General features: G+C 38.7%; 1 protein-coding gene across 5 annotated transcripts in view; it reads left to right on the top strand.

The window, feature by feature from the left end:
• Positions 1-17,562, top strand: part of AEBP2 (AE binding protein 2) — a 48,449-nt gene that overhangs the window by 21,927 nt on the left and 8,960 nt on the right. For 3 of the 5 annotated variants that reach the window (XM_070947306.1, XM_070947301.1, XM_070947303.1), the window contains exons 5-6: positions 1,352-1,420; positions 9,299-9,423. In XM_070947306.1, coding sequence (XP_070803407.1) covers positions 1,352-1,420; positions 9,299-9,423 — 194 coding nt within the window. The remainder of the gene's footprint in view (positions 1-1,351; positions 1,421-9,298; positions 9,424-17,562) is intronic. The other 2 variants (XM_070947304.1, XM_070947305.1) reach the window with 1 other exon arrangement.

The raw sequence follows: 17,562 nt of genomic DNA on the forward strand, positions 1-17,562 counted from the left end.
CTGGCTCCATGGAAAAGTCAGAGAGAGCATTATACCTAGCATGAATGTACCTTCTTAACTTATTCTCAGCTCTAAAGTTGAAGGCTTCAGAATTATAGCAGGCAGAGGCTATGCCCGATAGGATTTCTTTACTGAACAGAATACTTAGGTCGTTGGCATTCAGAGGACAATGATTACTGTCATTTTTGTCATCCTCTCTGTAATCCTTTATTAGGCCAAGAAAAATCTCATGCTGTTAGTATTGCACCTGACAGTCAAAGTCCAAAGATGTGAATGGTTACTTGAAGAGTAGCATAAGGGGTCTGCAAGGAACTCTGCGTTCCCCAGCATCATTTTGGGTGATAATTTTGAAGGGTTGTACTAGACTCCTCAGGAATCACATTGGGGGAGGGGGGAGATTGTGGTTTTGTAGTTACATTTTTGTAGACAATAATGAAAAATAGTTTTTGAAACAAGCTTAATATAACCCTATCAGAAGTTAAAAAAAAAATCTCAGAAATCGAACTGAAATTTCATATTCAGACTGATGTTAATGTTTCAGTTTAGTTGAAATGATAGCTTTAAAATAGTATTTTCCAAGCTTGGCAACTTAAAGATGTGTGTATTTCAATTCCCAGCATGCTGGCTGGGGAATTCTGGGAGTTGACGTCCGCACATCTTCAAGTTGCCACAGTTGGGAAACCCTTCTCTAAAAGGATCTGTGTTAGCAAAAATTCTTGCTTGAACTGATTACTTAGCATAGAGTCCATATGATAGATCTGGACTGGAAAAACCTATTTCAGTTCTCATTCAGCTGTAGAATTCACAAACGACTGAACTGGTTGCTATCTTTGAGTTCAGTCTTACATTACAGATGGAAGTGAGGGATGTATTAATAAGTACAGTTGGAGGCTGGCTGTTTGGAAATGAGACTGTCCCAGCTAGCAAAGATTTGAATAGTATTTTTTGTTGTTAGAATTACCTACCTTTTCTCATGGCTGCCCTCCTAACAGATTCTTTGTGCTCAGACTCTAAAGAATCTTTTCCCCTTTGAACCCAGAGCACTTTCTGCCCTCCTGCTTTCTTCACTTTCGACAACTTGACAAGTCGTCCATCGTCAGCTGGGATGCTTCAAAGAGGGAAGCTCTCATAAGATAAGACCCATGAAAAAAATGGAGGGGGAATCTATATTGGCAAAATCCAGTTTTTTCAAGATGGACGTTAATGCTGCTATGGTCTTGAGTTCAAAAATGACGTTTGCAGTTGCATAAGTGATAGCTGCACTGTATTGAATCAGCCACTCATTTCACAAAACGTTTAAGGTTTTAGGATACTGGATATATAAAGGCCTTGACTCTGCTGTCCTCTATAGGGCTGGTGCCAGACTGTGCTGGGGAACTCTTAACCACTGACAAGAGAATAGGAGTGGTCACACGTCATGGTAAGCCAGAATTCTGACTCGCTGTGAAAGAGCAAGCGCTGCTCAATAGCTCCCACTTAGCTTCTGTTAGCAGGACTAGCTAAGCAAACCAAGGAATGCTCTTTCTGAGGTTTGCTTATTGTGACATGCAAACTATTTAGCTTGTCTTTCCCAGGCAAGCCAGGATTAGAACAAACCATGGCTTATAAATCCCAACAGTTTCAGAGGGAGAAAAAAGTCAACCCTCCTACTTCCCACATTGCAATAAAATAATCATAGGAGTTTCCACAACGTCATGTTGGCTCTTGTTGATGATTCACATGTGTTGCTTTTTCTTGTGCATTTATTTATTACAAAAGAAAGGATATACATATTGGAGGATTTTATGGGCATCTTTTAACAGCCTCCAGGATATTTTTTAATATTCCAGATTATGTTTGGTTTTTTTTTTCTTATACAGACTTCAAAACAAAGTCTTGTTCAAATTGCCTATTAATTTTATTTTTAAATAATTGCCTTTGGAGCCTATGTTGGGCTCAAAGATACTTTTTAGAAAGATGATGGCAATATATACACATACATACATATGCATATTCTTTCTAGCCAGGTTTTACCTACGTAAACTAAGTTGTTCTGCAGCCCTGGTTCTGTGAAATCTCATTCACAAGTTTCTGGGCCTTTTTTTTTTTTTTTTTTTTTTGCTGACAAACTGCAACTCTGTGTTGCAGTTTGTCAGCAAAAAAAAGGCCCAGAAACTTGTGAATGAGATTTCACAGAACCAGGGCTGCAGAACAACTTAGTTTACATAGGTAAAACCTGGCTAGAAAGAATATGCATATAAAAGCCTACAAAAAGAAAAAAAGACATACATACATATACATATACAAATACACACACGCACACATATATATATGAAGTCATTTCACAACATTTCTAATGTTGCAAGCATTAAAACAACAATAGGCCAAACAACTAACATTACTAGTAAAAAACAAAAATGCCATGATGCCCCCGTCCTATTTGATGAAATGAAAGTGTTATAATTTGGTTTTGAAAAACCAAGAGATTTCCTCTTGGGAAAAGAATTCCATAAAGTGGGGGTTACCATTGAAGCGATATGCTGCCTTGTCCACACCGATCTATCTCAAAAAGTGGAGGAACTCTGAAATCCTCTTATAATGATCAAACCAGGTAAACAGATCCTGGAAAAGAATTGCCTGTGGATACTGTGCTGTGTCGAGCTTTGAAAGGTAACTTTCAGGTTTTTTTAATAGACTCGGAACCCTAATCAAAACAGATTTTAAATGTATTATTATGCACTAGTAGGAGTAGATTGCTAGCTCTATTTTGTACCATCTGTAGGTTCTAAGTCATAGGTCCGCAAACCCCCCCACCCCGGGCCATGGCCCACTACCGGGCTGTGGCCTATTCGGAATTGGGCCGTGTGACTGGCTGGCCGGAACAGGCGCTCGCGCGCAGCTCAATTTGCACAAGCAGTGGGCTGTGGGCATTTGCGCACATGTGCCCCAGCCCACCACTCATGCAAGGGCTGTGTGCTCATGCGCCAATCTACCACTCATGCAGCCCACTTCCTCCTCTTCTCCCCCCAGTGGGACTGCCAAGCCGCAAAGGTTGGGGACCACCATTCTAAGTAGTTTCCAATGGCAGCCCCATACATAGCATGTTGCAATAATCCACTTGAGTGGTTAGAAAGATGTGGATTACTTGCTAGGGCATCTGGGTCCACGTAGGGCCATAACTGGCTTGACACCTGAAGCTGGGCAATGGCCCACTTCCCTGCCCCATTCTGACAACAGTACTTCCTGCTGTTCAAAGATCAGTTCCTTCATTGGGACCAAACTCCATTCAGTATGACTACTGAGAACTGTTATTTGGATAATCCATGGTCTATTGAAAAATAGCAGCTCTGTCTCAGAGGGACTCAATCTGAACTTACTCTATCCCATTCAGATCCTCCCAGGATGTAAGCACAGCATCTCTCCCTTGGCCTGGGGTGGCAGTATACAATTGGGTGTTATTTGCATAGCAGAAATACCGCATTATGGAGAGACAGGTAGCCTCCCACAGTGATTTTACATAGATATTAAATAGTATAAAGGAGAGTCCTGAGTAACCACACATAATAACCAAGGGCTTGAATGCTTCTCCTCCTTCATTTGTGATTGGTATCACCACTCTTGTAGGAGTAGAACCACCATCAAATACATTCTAATATCTAATTCTTAATCCATGCAGGTGGGGTAGAAAGATGCAGGTTCAATGGTAACAAATGCCACACCTCCCATATTTAGGTCCCAGAAAAGTCAGCCACCACAGTAGCCAATGGCATTTCCCAGGCCAAGCCTGAATCCAGATAATTTGTTTCAGTTAAAAACTTTTGGATGGGCGAAGGATCCTGGTTGGTTTTAAGAGTTTATTTGGTATGACCACCCAACTTGTAAATTGATTGTGGGTGGCTTAAAATTGTAAAAAAGTATGAAAGCAAAAGAAGTAAAAACATAGCAAACATCTGGAATTAAAGAAGAAAATAATAGAATACAAATGTACATTCCTAATTCCTGAATATAGAATTGGATTTGCAATTCTTGGTATCTCAGTGGTATTCATCCTGCCTGCATGTCCGATAATTAATCAGAATTTTCATTATTTTATTTTTATTTATTTATTTATTTATTATTTCGATTTCTATACCGCCCTACTCCCGAAGGACTCAGGGCGGTGCACAGCCAGACAATAAAAACACATCCATACAAAATTTAAAAGTAGAATAAAATCAAATTAAATAGTTTTGGCTCCGACAAATTTAAAACCCCGAACTGTTTAAAACCAATTTTAAAATTGAATATATAATATATTATGAAAATTCTCCAGGACAGTAATAAAAAATAACATGTTTCAATCATGGAATATGTCATTGAAAATAATCATAATCTTGCTGAATCTAAATTATGAACATTAGAGGTTCATGTGCTTCTGTGTTTCTAAACTGCCATGCTTGGCAGATATTGCATGGTTTTAAATCAAAATAATAAAGCATAAATAAGCTTTGGAATTGAAGCCGTAGAACGTAGAGCTGAATTATGTTCCTAGTTACATCTCCTGATTTAAGCTATGATATTCTGGTAGCTTGACTTGGTTCCACTAGTTTGGTTGAAAGTCACGTTTTGTCTTACAAACACTATTGTCTGGATTTGTAGTAGTATATATGAAAAATGATTTCCAAGCCATAGGGACCATATTCATGCAACACATTAAGCTAAAGTCAAAAACATAGCTGAATCTGATACATAAATCCAAATTGTTGCATGCTGTTTCATGAATGCATTTTCATTTCTCTGTGACTATAGTTTTAAGTATTGAATATATTGTTCAATTATGTGCCATCAAGTTGCCGTCAACTCTTATCGTCTACATAGTGTTGTTTCCAGTTCGGGTCTGAGCCTGGTGCCGAAGCCAATGATGGACGCCAGACACGAGGTGCAGATTTTCTGATTGCTTTTTATTGGAGTACGCCAAGGAAAAGGGCTCCTGGCCAAAATGCCAAGAACCAAGAACAAAGGATTAAATAAGCTTTATACATTTAAAAGAGAAGGCGGGACAAGGCGAGATAATAAGAAATGTCATCTAATAAACATTTTAGTAATAATTCTACAATTTGTTTTATTGGTCTCTAGCTGTCCCTATTCCTTAGTCTTGGCTAGTGAATGCCTCAGGAGTTGTCTAATACACATTGGCTGCAGGCCATCTCTATTCCTAATTTTTAGCTGAGGCCTGCAAGTTGTCTAACCCTTGTTACTTTTATCAGCTTTCTAATTACCCAGAATTGTTACAAGATTTACACATGCATATTTCCTGTAGATAAGCATTCTTTGTTCTTGCCAGAGAGATCCCACAATTACAGGCTTCTTGATTTACTTTCAAGTGTGTACCATGACCTGGCTTTATTTTAACAGACAGTCCATCAATAGATTTTTTTTTCATGACAAAAAACCCTGGTATTTCAGATCTTTTAATGGCAGATCCATTGCCATAAATGAATTCATCCATCTGGCTGCTGATTGTCTTCTTTTCTTCCAACTTTACCAGCATTAGAGGCTTCTCAGAGAGACAAATCTTCCCAAAATGAATCCAAAGTAGGATAATTTGAGCTTGGCCATTTGTTATCTGATATCTGTTTGGTTGTTCTCTCGGCTATCTACAATATTCTCACGTGTTTTCTCCAACCCCAAAGTTCAAAAAAATATCAGTAGTCTTCTTTCCTGCTTCTTCAAATTCCAGCTTTAACAGTGATTTCCATAGTTTGCACTTTTCTGATCTTTTTAGGTAATGGACAGATCTCAGCATTTGAATATATTTTCCAAGGCTTTCATGGGTGCTCTACCAAGTGACAATCCGTGTTGTATTTCTTTACTGTTTCTTCCTTCACTATTGTTGGTTGATCCTAAAAAGCAGAAATTATCCATTACTTCAGTATCTTCATTGTCAATTCTAAGAGTGATTGTTCTTCCTAATATCACTTTAGACAATATATAATTTTAGTCCCTATTTTTTTCACTTTTCTCCTTAACTTTTATTACTAGAGCTTGCAGATCCTTTGTATTTTTGCTATCAGAGTAGTCTCATCAATAACGCACAGGGTATTGATTTTTCTTCCTCCAGTTTTAAAACTACATTGATCTTCCTCCAGTTCAGCTTTCCCTTAATATCAGCTTTCCCTTAATATATATTCGGCATGTAGATAAGGGGAGAATATACATCCTGGTTGCACTCCTGTGTCAATCTGGAACTCTCCATTTCACCATGTTCTGTCCACATTGTGGCTTCCTCACTTGTATGTAGGTATCTCATGAGAATGGGATATTCTGGGATCCCCATTTTTCTAAGCACATTCGTGATGGATGCAATCAAAGGACTTTCTATAATAAATTAAACACATAGTGGCTTCTTTTTGATATTGTTTAGCTTTCTCGATTATCTAGCATTCATCGGCAATCAGGTCTCATGTTCCTTGGCCTTTTCTAAAGCCAGCTTGAACATCTGGCATCTCTTTTTCTGTGTAGGTGTCTAATCTGCCCTGGGTGAGCTTAAGCATCATTTTACTAGCTTATAAAATCAAGGTTATTTGTACGATAGTTCGTTCATTCTGTTAAAGTGTCTTTTCTTTTGTATTAATAAGTACTGTATTATATGTACCTCTTCCAATGTGTTGCCACTGTTCCACTTTCCAGATTTCCTCCTATAAGCTTAGTTAGAACATTTTTTATTCTTCTTCTGTTGTTTGCCATATTTCGGTGAGTATTCTAGTTTCCTACAGCCTTCTGACTTGGTAATGACTGACTTCATCATTTAGTGCTAGAGGCAGATGTCATATATGAATACTTTGATAAATATCACTGATCGATATCACAAATAGGTTTTTCTTAATCCCACTGCCTGTTTAAATATAATATTGTTTGTTGAGAATTATGAAGTGATCCGTATCTTCAGCGACTTGATCTTGCATAAAGGTATTCTTCAAAAAACCAAAGCTTAGCATTGCTGGATTTAATTCACTGATGCCAGATGATTTTGGTGCATAATCAGCTGAAGTGTTATCCTTGTTCTGTTGTTATTTTTCTGTATGAGATATATCTAATTATAGTGGACAAGTGATGAAGGAAATCTACCTCAATATATATTTAATATATGCTCATTTGGTAGTTAAAATAGTTCTTTGCTGAACAGCTGAAGAGAACTAAGATCCATAAGCCTGGGCAATTTATTCAGCTCACCAACCTTCCATTTGGATGCCTTCCAAAAAAAAAATATTATCAAAAAAATTGTCTTTAAAAAAAAACCCCAGCTCAAATTTAAAAGTGTCTGTGAGCACCCATTTTCCCCATGACATTCCATTTGATTTGCAGTCCACACAGTGAAAACAATGTTAGATCAAATACTTCTTCAAGAACATTTAAAAAATGTTATTAAAGTGGCAAAATATAAATTCATATCTTCTATTCACATTATTGTAGTTCAGTTGAGCTCAAACAGTAGCATTTATATGCTCAGTGTGATAAATGAAAATTTAACTTTCTTATATTTTGTATTTATTTCATTGTCTTTGAATTGGATTCAGATAATTGCAATTAAGATCAAGTGAGGTACTAATACGACTCTATAAAGCCCTAGTAAGACCACACCTAGAGTACTGCATCCAGTTTTGATCACCACACTATAAAAAAGATGTTGAGACTCTAAAAAAAGTGCAGAGGAGAGGAACTAGGATGATTAGGGGACTGGAGGCTAAAACATACGAAGAATGGTTGCAGGAACTGGGCATGGCTAGTCTAGTGAAGAGATGGACCAGGGGAGACATGATAGATATGTTCCAATATTTGAGGGGCTGCCACAGAGAGGAGGGGGTCAAGCTGTTTTCCAAAGCACCTGAAGGCCAGACAAGGAATAATGGATGGAAACTGACCAAGGAGAGATTCAACTTAGAAATGAGGAGGAACTTTCTGACAGTGAGAACAATCAACCCATGGAACAGAAGTTGCCTTCGGAAGTTGTGGGAGCTTCATCACTTGAGACTTTCAAGAAAAGATTGGACTGCCATCTGTCAGAAATGGTGTAGGGTCTCCTGCTTGAGTGGGGGGGGAGGGTTGGACTAGATGACCTATAAGGTCCCTCCATAGCTATAAAAATATATGTATATTTACTGAATAACAGAGCAATGCCAACTTAACTCAGGTTAGTTAAGCACACAAATATAACATTGGAGATATCTAGCTTAGAAATAGTGCAGTGCAGCCTCAATTTAAAGGACCATTAGAAATAGGGAATGTCTATAATTCAGCTTCTTGGTCTGGGTTAATCAAGGAGCCAAAATTAAACAAAAACAAAAAACAAAAAAAAAAAACACCAAATAAACCAAGGAATCGGTGAGCAGCAAAAAAAATAATAATAAAAGCAGAGCCAAAAGCTGAACCAGGTTATCATAAGTGTCAGACTTAAATGCTAAGAAGCTGGAAGCCAGAAATCACCAACTAATATGTTTCTGGGAAACAATACATGAACAAAATAAATAACAGTGAAATGGTTGCCCAAGAAGGTATGTTAATGCACATATAGGCAACATATTTCCTAAACAATGGATTTGTGTATTCTGAGAGAAGTTGGGACTGATATTTATTAAGTCCAAAACCTATTGCTTCAAAACCTGTTAAATGGAAGTTTTGCTATTTTTGCAATAATGATCTTGTAATACTAGTTGCTTGCAAATGAAAGTAAGATGGCAGTGTGATGTGGTTGCAAAATAAAACAACCATAGTTTTGTTAATGTTATTACAGAGTGTTGTGTTTTTTCCAAATCACATGAAGGTTTCACTTTATCTTCTGTTTATCAGATCCTTCCTTGAATGTTATGTCTAGTTCTGAAAAGAAAAATTGAAATCAGAAAAATTGGTCTGGGGAAGATCAAGGACATTGATTTGGAGACTGGAAAATTAACACTGAATGCACTGGGAAGGGTTAATTTTGAAAGTGGAAAATGTAATTCCAGTTTTCAAATGCTTAAAAGGATTTTTCAGAAGAAAAAGACCTCCTAAACCTTTCCTTTTCTCACCTGAATGCAGACTTTGGAATATTGCATTTAAATTACAAAAGGCAAACTTCAATGAAACATTAGTGGAAGACTTACTCATAGTAAGAACAGTTTAATAATTTTAAAAATAGGATCATTGTGTATATATATATATATACTTCACAGCCTGTGCTATGAAAGCAGAAGGCGTAATCTTCCTTCCTTAAAGTAAGATCAGAAAAGCTGAACAGTTAAATATGTTTCATGCACTCTTGCATTGTAGTTGAAGGCTTGCTTTGTTTTTTTTTCTTCCTTAGCAAGACCTCATGACTTCTTTGATGCACAGACCTTGGACGCCATACGGCATCGAGCTATTTGCTTTAACCTTTCTGCTCACATAGAAAGTTTGGGAAAAGGCCACAGTGTTGTATTTCACAGTACTGTAAGTATTATTATCTACCGTACTTGGTATATTTATAATATTTTCAATATTTTCAAACAGCCTTTCTACACTGAAATTTACATCATTGTGCATTGTTAACACGGATTTAATTTAGATAATGTTGTTTGAAAAGTCTTCTGCAAAGATTTCTGTGCTCTTCTTCCAGAAATATATGCAGTTCACGTCCCTCTCTTTTTATCCTATAGAACAGGGGTGTCAAACTCATGGGCCGGATCCGGCCTCTGGGGTGCTTAGATCTGGCCCTCAGGGCCATCCTGGAAACAGCAAAGGACCGGCCCGCAGTGCCTCTGCTAGCGAAAACTGAGCTCCGTTTTCGTTGGCAGCGGGTTGCAGGAGGCCAACATATCCAAAAACGGAGCTCAGGAGCCTGTTTTCACTGGCAGAGCGCTTGGGCCACCACAGGCGCCCCCGACATGAGTGACGTCGAGCTGGCCACAGCCACCCTGGCCCCCTGAGGTCAAACACAACCGAGATGCAGCCCTCAATTATATTGAGTTTGACATCCCTGTTACAGAACATGGAAGAATAACAGCAACCCTATAAAGTTGCTGAAGGCTGCGATTTCTCCAGGTTTACTCAGCAATTTTCATATTTTAATTGGTTAAATTTATTTCCTATCCTTCATCCAGCCTCCTTGCATTCAGTTTCTCTCTATTATAATTCTAAGGCAGAGTGTTCTGAGAGCGACCTGAGAGTAATCCATGGCTGTGAAAGGATGAGAACCTTGGTCTCCCAGAGGCTCATCCAGCACCTTAGTCACAGCCATGGATAAATGACCATTTGAATTCTGCTCTCAGAAATACTATCCTAGCACTTCAAATAGCTCTCCGGGCTAAATATATTTATTCTTTCCAACTTTGTGGAAAGTTGGAAAGAAATTATGTAAAGGAACTCAGAACACTGTCCATAAGTATGATGACTCCTCATAATACAGGGGTGTCAAACTCGCGGCCCGCGGGCCGGGTGAGTCATGTGCTGGCCACGCCCACCCCCGGTTTAGCGAAAGGGAAAAAAGTCACGATGCATCATGTGACGACGCGAGTTTGACACCACTGTCATAATAGAACACAAGGTGACAAATCTGGTGGGGCAGAGAAATTGACAAAAGAAAGATGGAGGTCCGAAATTGTCATGATCTGGCCAGGGACTACCGACCCCTGTGAGAGAGGTAGGTACTAGAACAGTAGTTCAGAAAGCTGCCGGCTCCTGTGTGCTAAGCCTGCCTTCTTTCAATCACATTAACCAGGGAATCCAACCCCGTGTTTCCCTGTTCATACAGGCAAGCAAACACTTACAGCATAAAGGGATGCAGACACACTTGTTACTTCATACCCAGTCTAAGTGCCATCAAATCAATGTTGACTCTTATTGACTGTGTGTAGATATTCTCCAAGTGATCTGTCCTTTTAGGTCTCTTAATTCGTTCGCAGGATTCGTTGTAATTGGCAACTGAATCTATCCACCTAACTGGTGGTCATCCCTCCCCCCCTTCCTTCCACTTTTCTTAGCATTATAAACTTCTCAAAAACAGTGAGGCCTTTGTGTAATGTGTCCGAAATATGACAATTTGAGCCTGGTCATTCGTGTTGCAAGTGAGAACTCTGGACTGATTTATTGGTTTCATAGCTAGCCATGATATTCTCAGTAATCTTTTCCAATACAACATTTAAAAGTGTTAATGTACATAGTCCTTGAGAGTGGTGTGATGGCCTAGAGGTGGAGCTCACACCTCACAATCAGGAGGCTGTGAGTTCAATCCTAGGTAGAGGCAGGTATTTCTCTCTCTGGGGGACACTGAAAACATATCTGCTGAAAAAACACTGCATTGGCAACAGGAAGAGCATCTGGCCAGTAAACAGCTCCATTCAGTTGCCCAGACTCCACCCCACAAGGGATTATGGGGTCGTTAAAAGAGGAATGCACGTAGTCCTTGACTTATGACCATAATTGAGCCCAGGATTTATGTTGCTAAGAGAGAAACGTGTTAAGTGAGTTTTGCTCCATTTTGTGACTTTTCTTGCCACATTCGTTAAGTGAATCACCGCAGTTGTTAAATTAGTAACACCGCTGCTGTTCAGTGAATCTGGCTTCCCCATTGACTTTGCTTGCCAGAGAAACTCACAAAAGAATATCACATGAATCGGAGACATCTCCAACTGTCATAAATATGATCCATTTGTCAAGCATCTGAATGTAAATCAGTGACCATGGGGATGCTGCAATGGTCATAAGTGTGAAAAATGATCATAAGTCACTTTTTTCAGTGCATTTTTTTGTAACTTAGAAAGGTCACTAAATGAACGGTTGTAAATTGGGGACTACCCGTACTCCACCTTCTCCAGAGTCTGTCTTTTAACTCCTGTCAAGTGTTACAGAGGAAACTATTGTTAATGTGATTCTACTCGTAGATAGAGCCAAGTGATGGCATCTGAATATCTTTTCCAAGACCTTCCTTGCTATCCTGTCTCTGTGTGGCACATAAGTTATATACCACCTGAATGTCTTCACTTTCAGGTCTAAGACAGTGTTTGTTGGCCTTAGATTGGATCTCTTTATCTTTAATCCTAATCTCTCTTTTTTTTTTTCACATGCTCCTTGATTTTAATTAATGGAGCTGTGGTCTCATTTTTTTTCAGCTGTACCTTGATATTTATTGTTGGGATTTGCAGAACATCTGCATTTTCATCTGTCAGAGGAGCGTCATCAGTAGAGAGCAGGTTATTGATGTTTCTTTGTCCAATTTTAAAATCACAATCATCTCCCAGTCCATCTTCCCTCAAAATATATCCAGCATAATTAATCAACAAACAAACAAATAAACAAACAAATAAGGCAGTATAGTTTTGTTTCACTCCCTTTTCAACCTGGAGTCAATTTTATCTTTCCAGGTTCCATCCAGACTCTGGTTTTCAATGAGGACAATGATGATCTGGATTGTCATTCCCTAAAGACAATCCACAGATTACTATGGTTAACATGGGCTTTCTGTAGTCAATCAAATACTTTCACTTCTTTTTAGTATTCTGTGACAGTTATCCAGTGTGTATCAGCAAAGCCTTTTGTTCTTTAGCTTTTTCTAAAGCCAGCTTGAACATCTGGCATCTCTTTTTCCATTTAGGCCTATAATCTGCGTTAGATGACACTGAACATCAATTTTGCTAACATGTGAAATTAAGGATATAGTGCATTCATTTGTACAATCTGTTAAGCCTCCTTTCCTTGATATTGGCGTTAAGACTGACCTCTTCCAATCTGTCAACTAACCATTGGGTCATTCCAGATTTGCTGGTGTGATTAGAACCATTATTATTCTTTTGCTTTCTACTCGATCTTTTCTGAATTACTATCTGTTCATTGACTCTTTTAGCATATTGATTTAAGATTGGAATCTCCTGAGTTTTGTGAACTTTTGGAAATTTATCTACATTTTTCCCTTCTGTTTCTATTTTGTATATTTTTATTTATTTATATTTCCTATTTCTTAACTAGATACAGATCCTGCTGTAATGCTGTTCCTTGTCTCATCTAACAGCTCTCTACATTTTGGGGGGGGGGGGGTGGGGGGGTTACGTTCTTCTTGAGATCTTTGACTTTGTTGCTTCCTTCCTCTTCCTAGCAATTTCTATAATCTGTTCTGACATCCAGTTTGGTGCCTTCTATTTCTTAGACAGTCTTGTTCTACATTTATCTTTTATAACCTCTTTGATTTCATTCCATAATTTCTCTGGTTCTCTCTCAGGGAGGTCCAGGATTCTTGATATTCTTGAAAATGGTAGCTATACATTCAAGATTAGTTGTGGAAACTTTTGACTTTGATCTCTCTCTTTAGCTTGGTATGGAACCTGCACATAATCAGTTCATGATTCCCCCCCCCCCCTTTACAATCAGATCCTGACCACGTCTTTGCTGGTTATTTGATCTGTTACAATTCTTTGTACCAATAATATAATCAGTCTTCTGTGTTCTCTATCTGATGACATCTATGTATTTGGAAATTGTTCTGCTTGGAAGAATGGGCTGTTGCTAAAGAAACCAGGTGATAAGTTGTTCTTAATTCCTTTCCTATCCAGTTCATAGCTATAATTTCCTCTTATATGGTCTAACTTTGACATTCCAGTCTCCAATCCTTAGCAGGAACTCTTGCTTGCATGTTCTGTCATTTTCAGATGGACCTTGACCATAAAACCTATCATCTTGCATCAGTGGTTGGAGCAGAAACTTAGATGAGCATCCTTTTAAAGGACATTGACTGCAAATTCTAATATAGATAATTGGTCCTCAGTTCCATTGCACACAAGTCCTGTCCTCCTGTATCCTTCCTCACTGAAAGTGGTGGTGTTTCTTCTTCATTTTTAGGTCCTGAGTAAACAGTACGATTTTCTGACTCAAAATCAATCCAGTTCCAATCAGTTTCAATTCTCTAATGCTTACCATGTCAATCTATCATACGTTTCTCGCCTTTTCTGCCTCGAGCATCCCATATTTGTGGTTTTACATTTTGCGTTCCCATTATAATTCTGTCTTTGTCGCTTTGGATTTTCTTTTTCCTTTTACAGCAACCTCAGCGATAGAACCTCCTGAAGGGTTTAGTATCCTAAGTACCATTAGTGCTCCAAAAGATACCTCAAATGTTCCTTAGAGGCATGTTAAGTATTCATTATCTGACAGTGTATTATCTTATCTATCCATGTGGTTTCTTGGTAAAGCACAGGAGCTTACGGCTTATCATGTAGTATGAACCGTTGCTGTCGTCATTAAAGTGACCATCTACGTCTATGCTATCATCCTCTATCTCTGCTGCCTGATGTAAGTTCCTGCTTGCTTTAGCTAGTCATGTACATGACCTTCATGGTTTAGGTGACCCTGCTTGGCATACATATTTTGGGTATGTCTTCCTGGTGTCCTTCGCCCATCGCTCTCGGGAATCCCCTTCCATCACCACAATTAAGGTAGCAAAGTGGTGTAATTGCAGAGAAGAAAATACATTTCCTATGGCCACAGCTAAGAGATTGGAAAGAATTCCGTACCTTGCCCGAAAGCCGTAATCGGAGAAAGGAGCTTTATTTTTGTAAGTGTTGAAAAAAATGGCAGAAATTGTGCTATGACTTTCAGTCATTTGATTTATTCTTCCCTGCTTAAGTCCGAGTATATTTTATCTTGCTATATGCAAATGTTCCTCCATCGTTACTATAATTTCCCCCGATATTTTAATTGATGTCCCTAGTCTTTGCCCTAACTAGCCAGGCTATTAGTGAGACTTGTGGGAGTTATTCCTCAGGATATCTGAAGGACTGTTGGATGTTGAAAGGATGTTGCTTCCACCTACTCTTAATTTTAGTCACCTTCACTTATTCCCATTTGCAAGATTGTCATAGAAAGAGAGAACGATTCCAACCATTTGGCTGCCTATGGGATGGTCCATTGTCCCATCCTTTTTGGGGGTTACTACTTATGTAAATTTTCCTCATCCACAAGTTATTACCCACCTTTTTTGCAGTTGGCTCCAAAGTACTTCACAACCCTACTCCAGTCTCCTATTGCAAAATTTAAGAATGACTGTGGGTTGGTTGTCTAGGTTATGATCCAGCTGGCTACACTTGGGCAGAAGCCCTCAGTTCAGACATTGCTGTTTAGGGTATTGCTGCTTAGGATTTTGATATCCGACTGATTATAGTTAGCTTGAAATTCCTTGCTACTCTACTTCAGAACATGGATCCAAATCAAAGCTTGGAAGTTTTTCACCTGTGAAAAGTTATTCGCCTGTTATTCACCTGTGTTTAATTTAGGCTCCAACAAATCCATCAGAGTCACTTATGGTGAGATTTGACAGCTACCGTATTTTTCAGAGTATAAGATGCACCTTAGTTTTTGGGGAGGAAAATGGGGGAGGGGGGGATTCTGCCTACCAGGTATTCATCTGGCTAGTCCCAGCACATTAGTTCGCTTGCTGGTTTTGAGGTTGGGGCTAGTTGGGGCTGTGCTTCTAAAGCACAGCTGATGGTTGGAGGGAGTAGCAATTAGAAAAGCAGGCAAAACTTGGAAGATCGCTTTGCTCGCGTTGGGGTTGAAAAACAGCTTCAAAAGCACAGCTGATCCTCGGAGGGAGCTCCAGTGACTAAAGCAGGCAAAGCGCGGAAGAGGTAAGCGAAGGCAGCAGCTGTTCCTGGTGGCCATTTTGTGCACCGTGCAGGGTTACATTTGGAGTATAAGACGCACCCAAATTTTCAGCCTCTTTTTTTTTTTTTTTTTAAATTAGATTTATATGCCGCCCTTCTCCGGAGATTCAGGGCGGCTTACAATGCGTTAAGCAATAGCCTTCATACTTTTGTATATTTTTATACAAAGTCAGCTTATTGCCCCCACAAACTGGGTCCTCAATTTACCTACCTTAGAAAGGATGGAAGGCTGAGTCAACCTTGAGCCTGGGGAGATTCGAACGTGCAATAATTGCAGACAGCTGAATGTTAATAACAGGCTTTTAGTCGTTGAGCTATCCAGGCTCCTGGGTAGCTTTTAAGGAGGGAAAAAAAGTGTGTCTTATACTCTGAAAAATACGGTATATAAATTTGATAATTTATGTAGCTTGAGAAGAAAGGAGTAGGAAGCACATGAATCATCAGCCTTCTCAAATCTTAAGTCTGTGGTTCTGGAGATCTAAATGCAATATCTGATGATGGATATAAAAGTGAAGATTTTGCAGATTTGAGAATGAGAATTCTAGCAACACTCTGCAATAAAATTTTGGGAGAAGGCACAGCTGCTTTAAGCAGTGGCAGGCAGATGCTTGCATGAGTGTGCTGCACATTGCAAAATATTTAGTGGCTGAAACTAAATAGTGTAATTTGGAAGAGTAACTAACATCTTTGAGTTATTTCTGTGGTTCTCCAGGAGAGGTCAGCAGAACTCTATTTGCATATATGTAACCCTCCTGGTAAAAATTGACTTTTCAAAAAGTCTGCAGTAGAAATGGGAATGTTTGTTTGGTACGGAGGTATAATTTCTTTGTCAGAATTGTCACAGTCCTATGAATGTTCCTGCAACCCTTTGAAAACAAATCGAGCAATAATCTTGATTGCTGATTTGTGGCTATTTGCTTCTGCTTTGAAAGTCCGAGCAAAAGTTTTCTCATATGAAGTTTCCTCTCACCAAAATGACATCAGGAGCTTAGAAAAGAGCCTCCATGGAATTTCTCTTCATGAGGAACTTCAGCTGTTCCTTTCCCCCATTGCCCTCCATAAAGTTCATTGTCACTACTTGGTGAACCACCTTCTGAGGGATCTTCTGAATCCACCAAAAAGGATATTGAAATTAGTGCCCTCCAGATGTATTGAACTAGAGTTTTCTTAAATACCTCCCATTGACCATTTACTGACCATAGTTAACTGTAATGATAGTCTAGAATGTTTAAATGACACCAAGTGATTTACCTACAATATAGCTATGAATTAAATTCTTCTACCATTGTCTTTTGATACCTTGATTGATACATAAAATATATTATCTGGCCAGTTGGGCCCCCTCCCTCTCTTTTGGCTTTTGTATTTGTGAAGTGCTTTCCATAGGCCTGAAAATAGAGTTACAGTACATCCAGACATCTTACATCTCTCTTAATTTTAAGAAAATAACATGGAATCAGGTAAAACTATTTCAGGCATGTTTTATATCAGTTGTAATTTCTAAGTTTCTAGAAGTTGTTTTACGATCAGCCTTTTAGTTCTGTTTTATATATGTTTGTTTCTGATGATTGCTAGAGTACCTGGCTAGCATTTAACATTACTTATACTTTCTTTGAAATATTGCTTTTAAAAATACACTTTTATAGATCCGTGTATAGAATCTTTGCTAATAATGCTGCATTAAAAACTTTTTGGTTTCTTTTTGAGCAAATTTAACAATGTAGGATGCAGAGTGAGAAAATAGTAATGTGCCATCATTGCTACTTTTCAAATTAGATTCCAGTGTTCAAAAATAACTTAGAAGGTGGAAGCTCCTATGAAAACCCCCTGTGCCCTAATCACTTGAACTGATTCAGATGAGCTCTGATTCTCTTTGAGAATCTTTATGTATAGCTTTTGAGCTTAATGCATAAGGCACCTTCCCAAAGCAGGAGTAAATATG

This window comes from Pituophis catenifer, unplaced genomic scaffold (assembly GCF_029215685.1).
Source record: "Pituophis catenifer annectens isolate HBS135680 unplaced genomic scaffold, rPitCat1.0.hap2 SCAF_7, whole genome shotgun sequence".
Lineage (NCBI taxonomy): Eukaryota > Metazoa > Chordata > Lepidosauria > Squamata > Colubridae > Pituophis > Pituophis catenifer.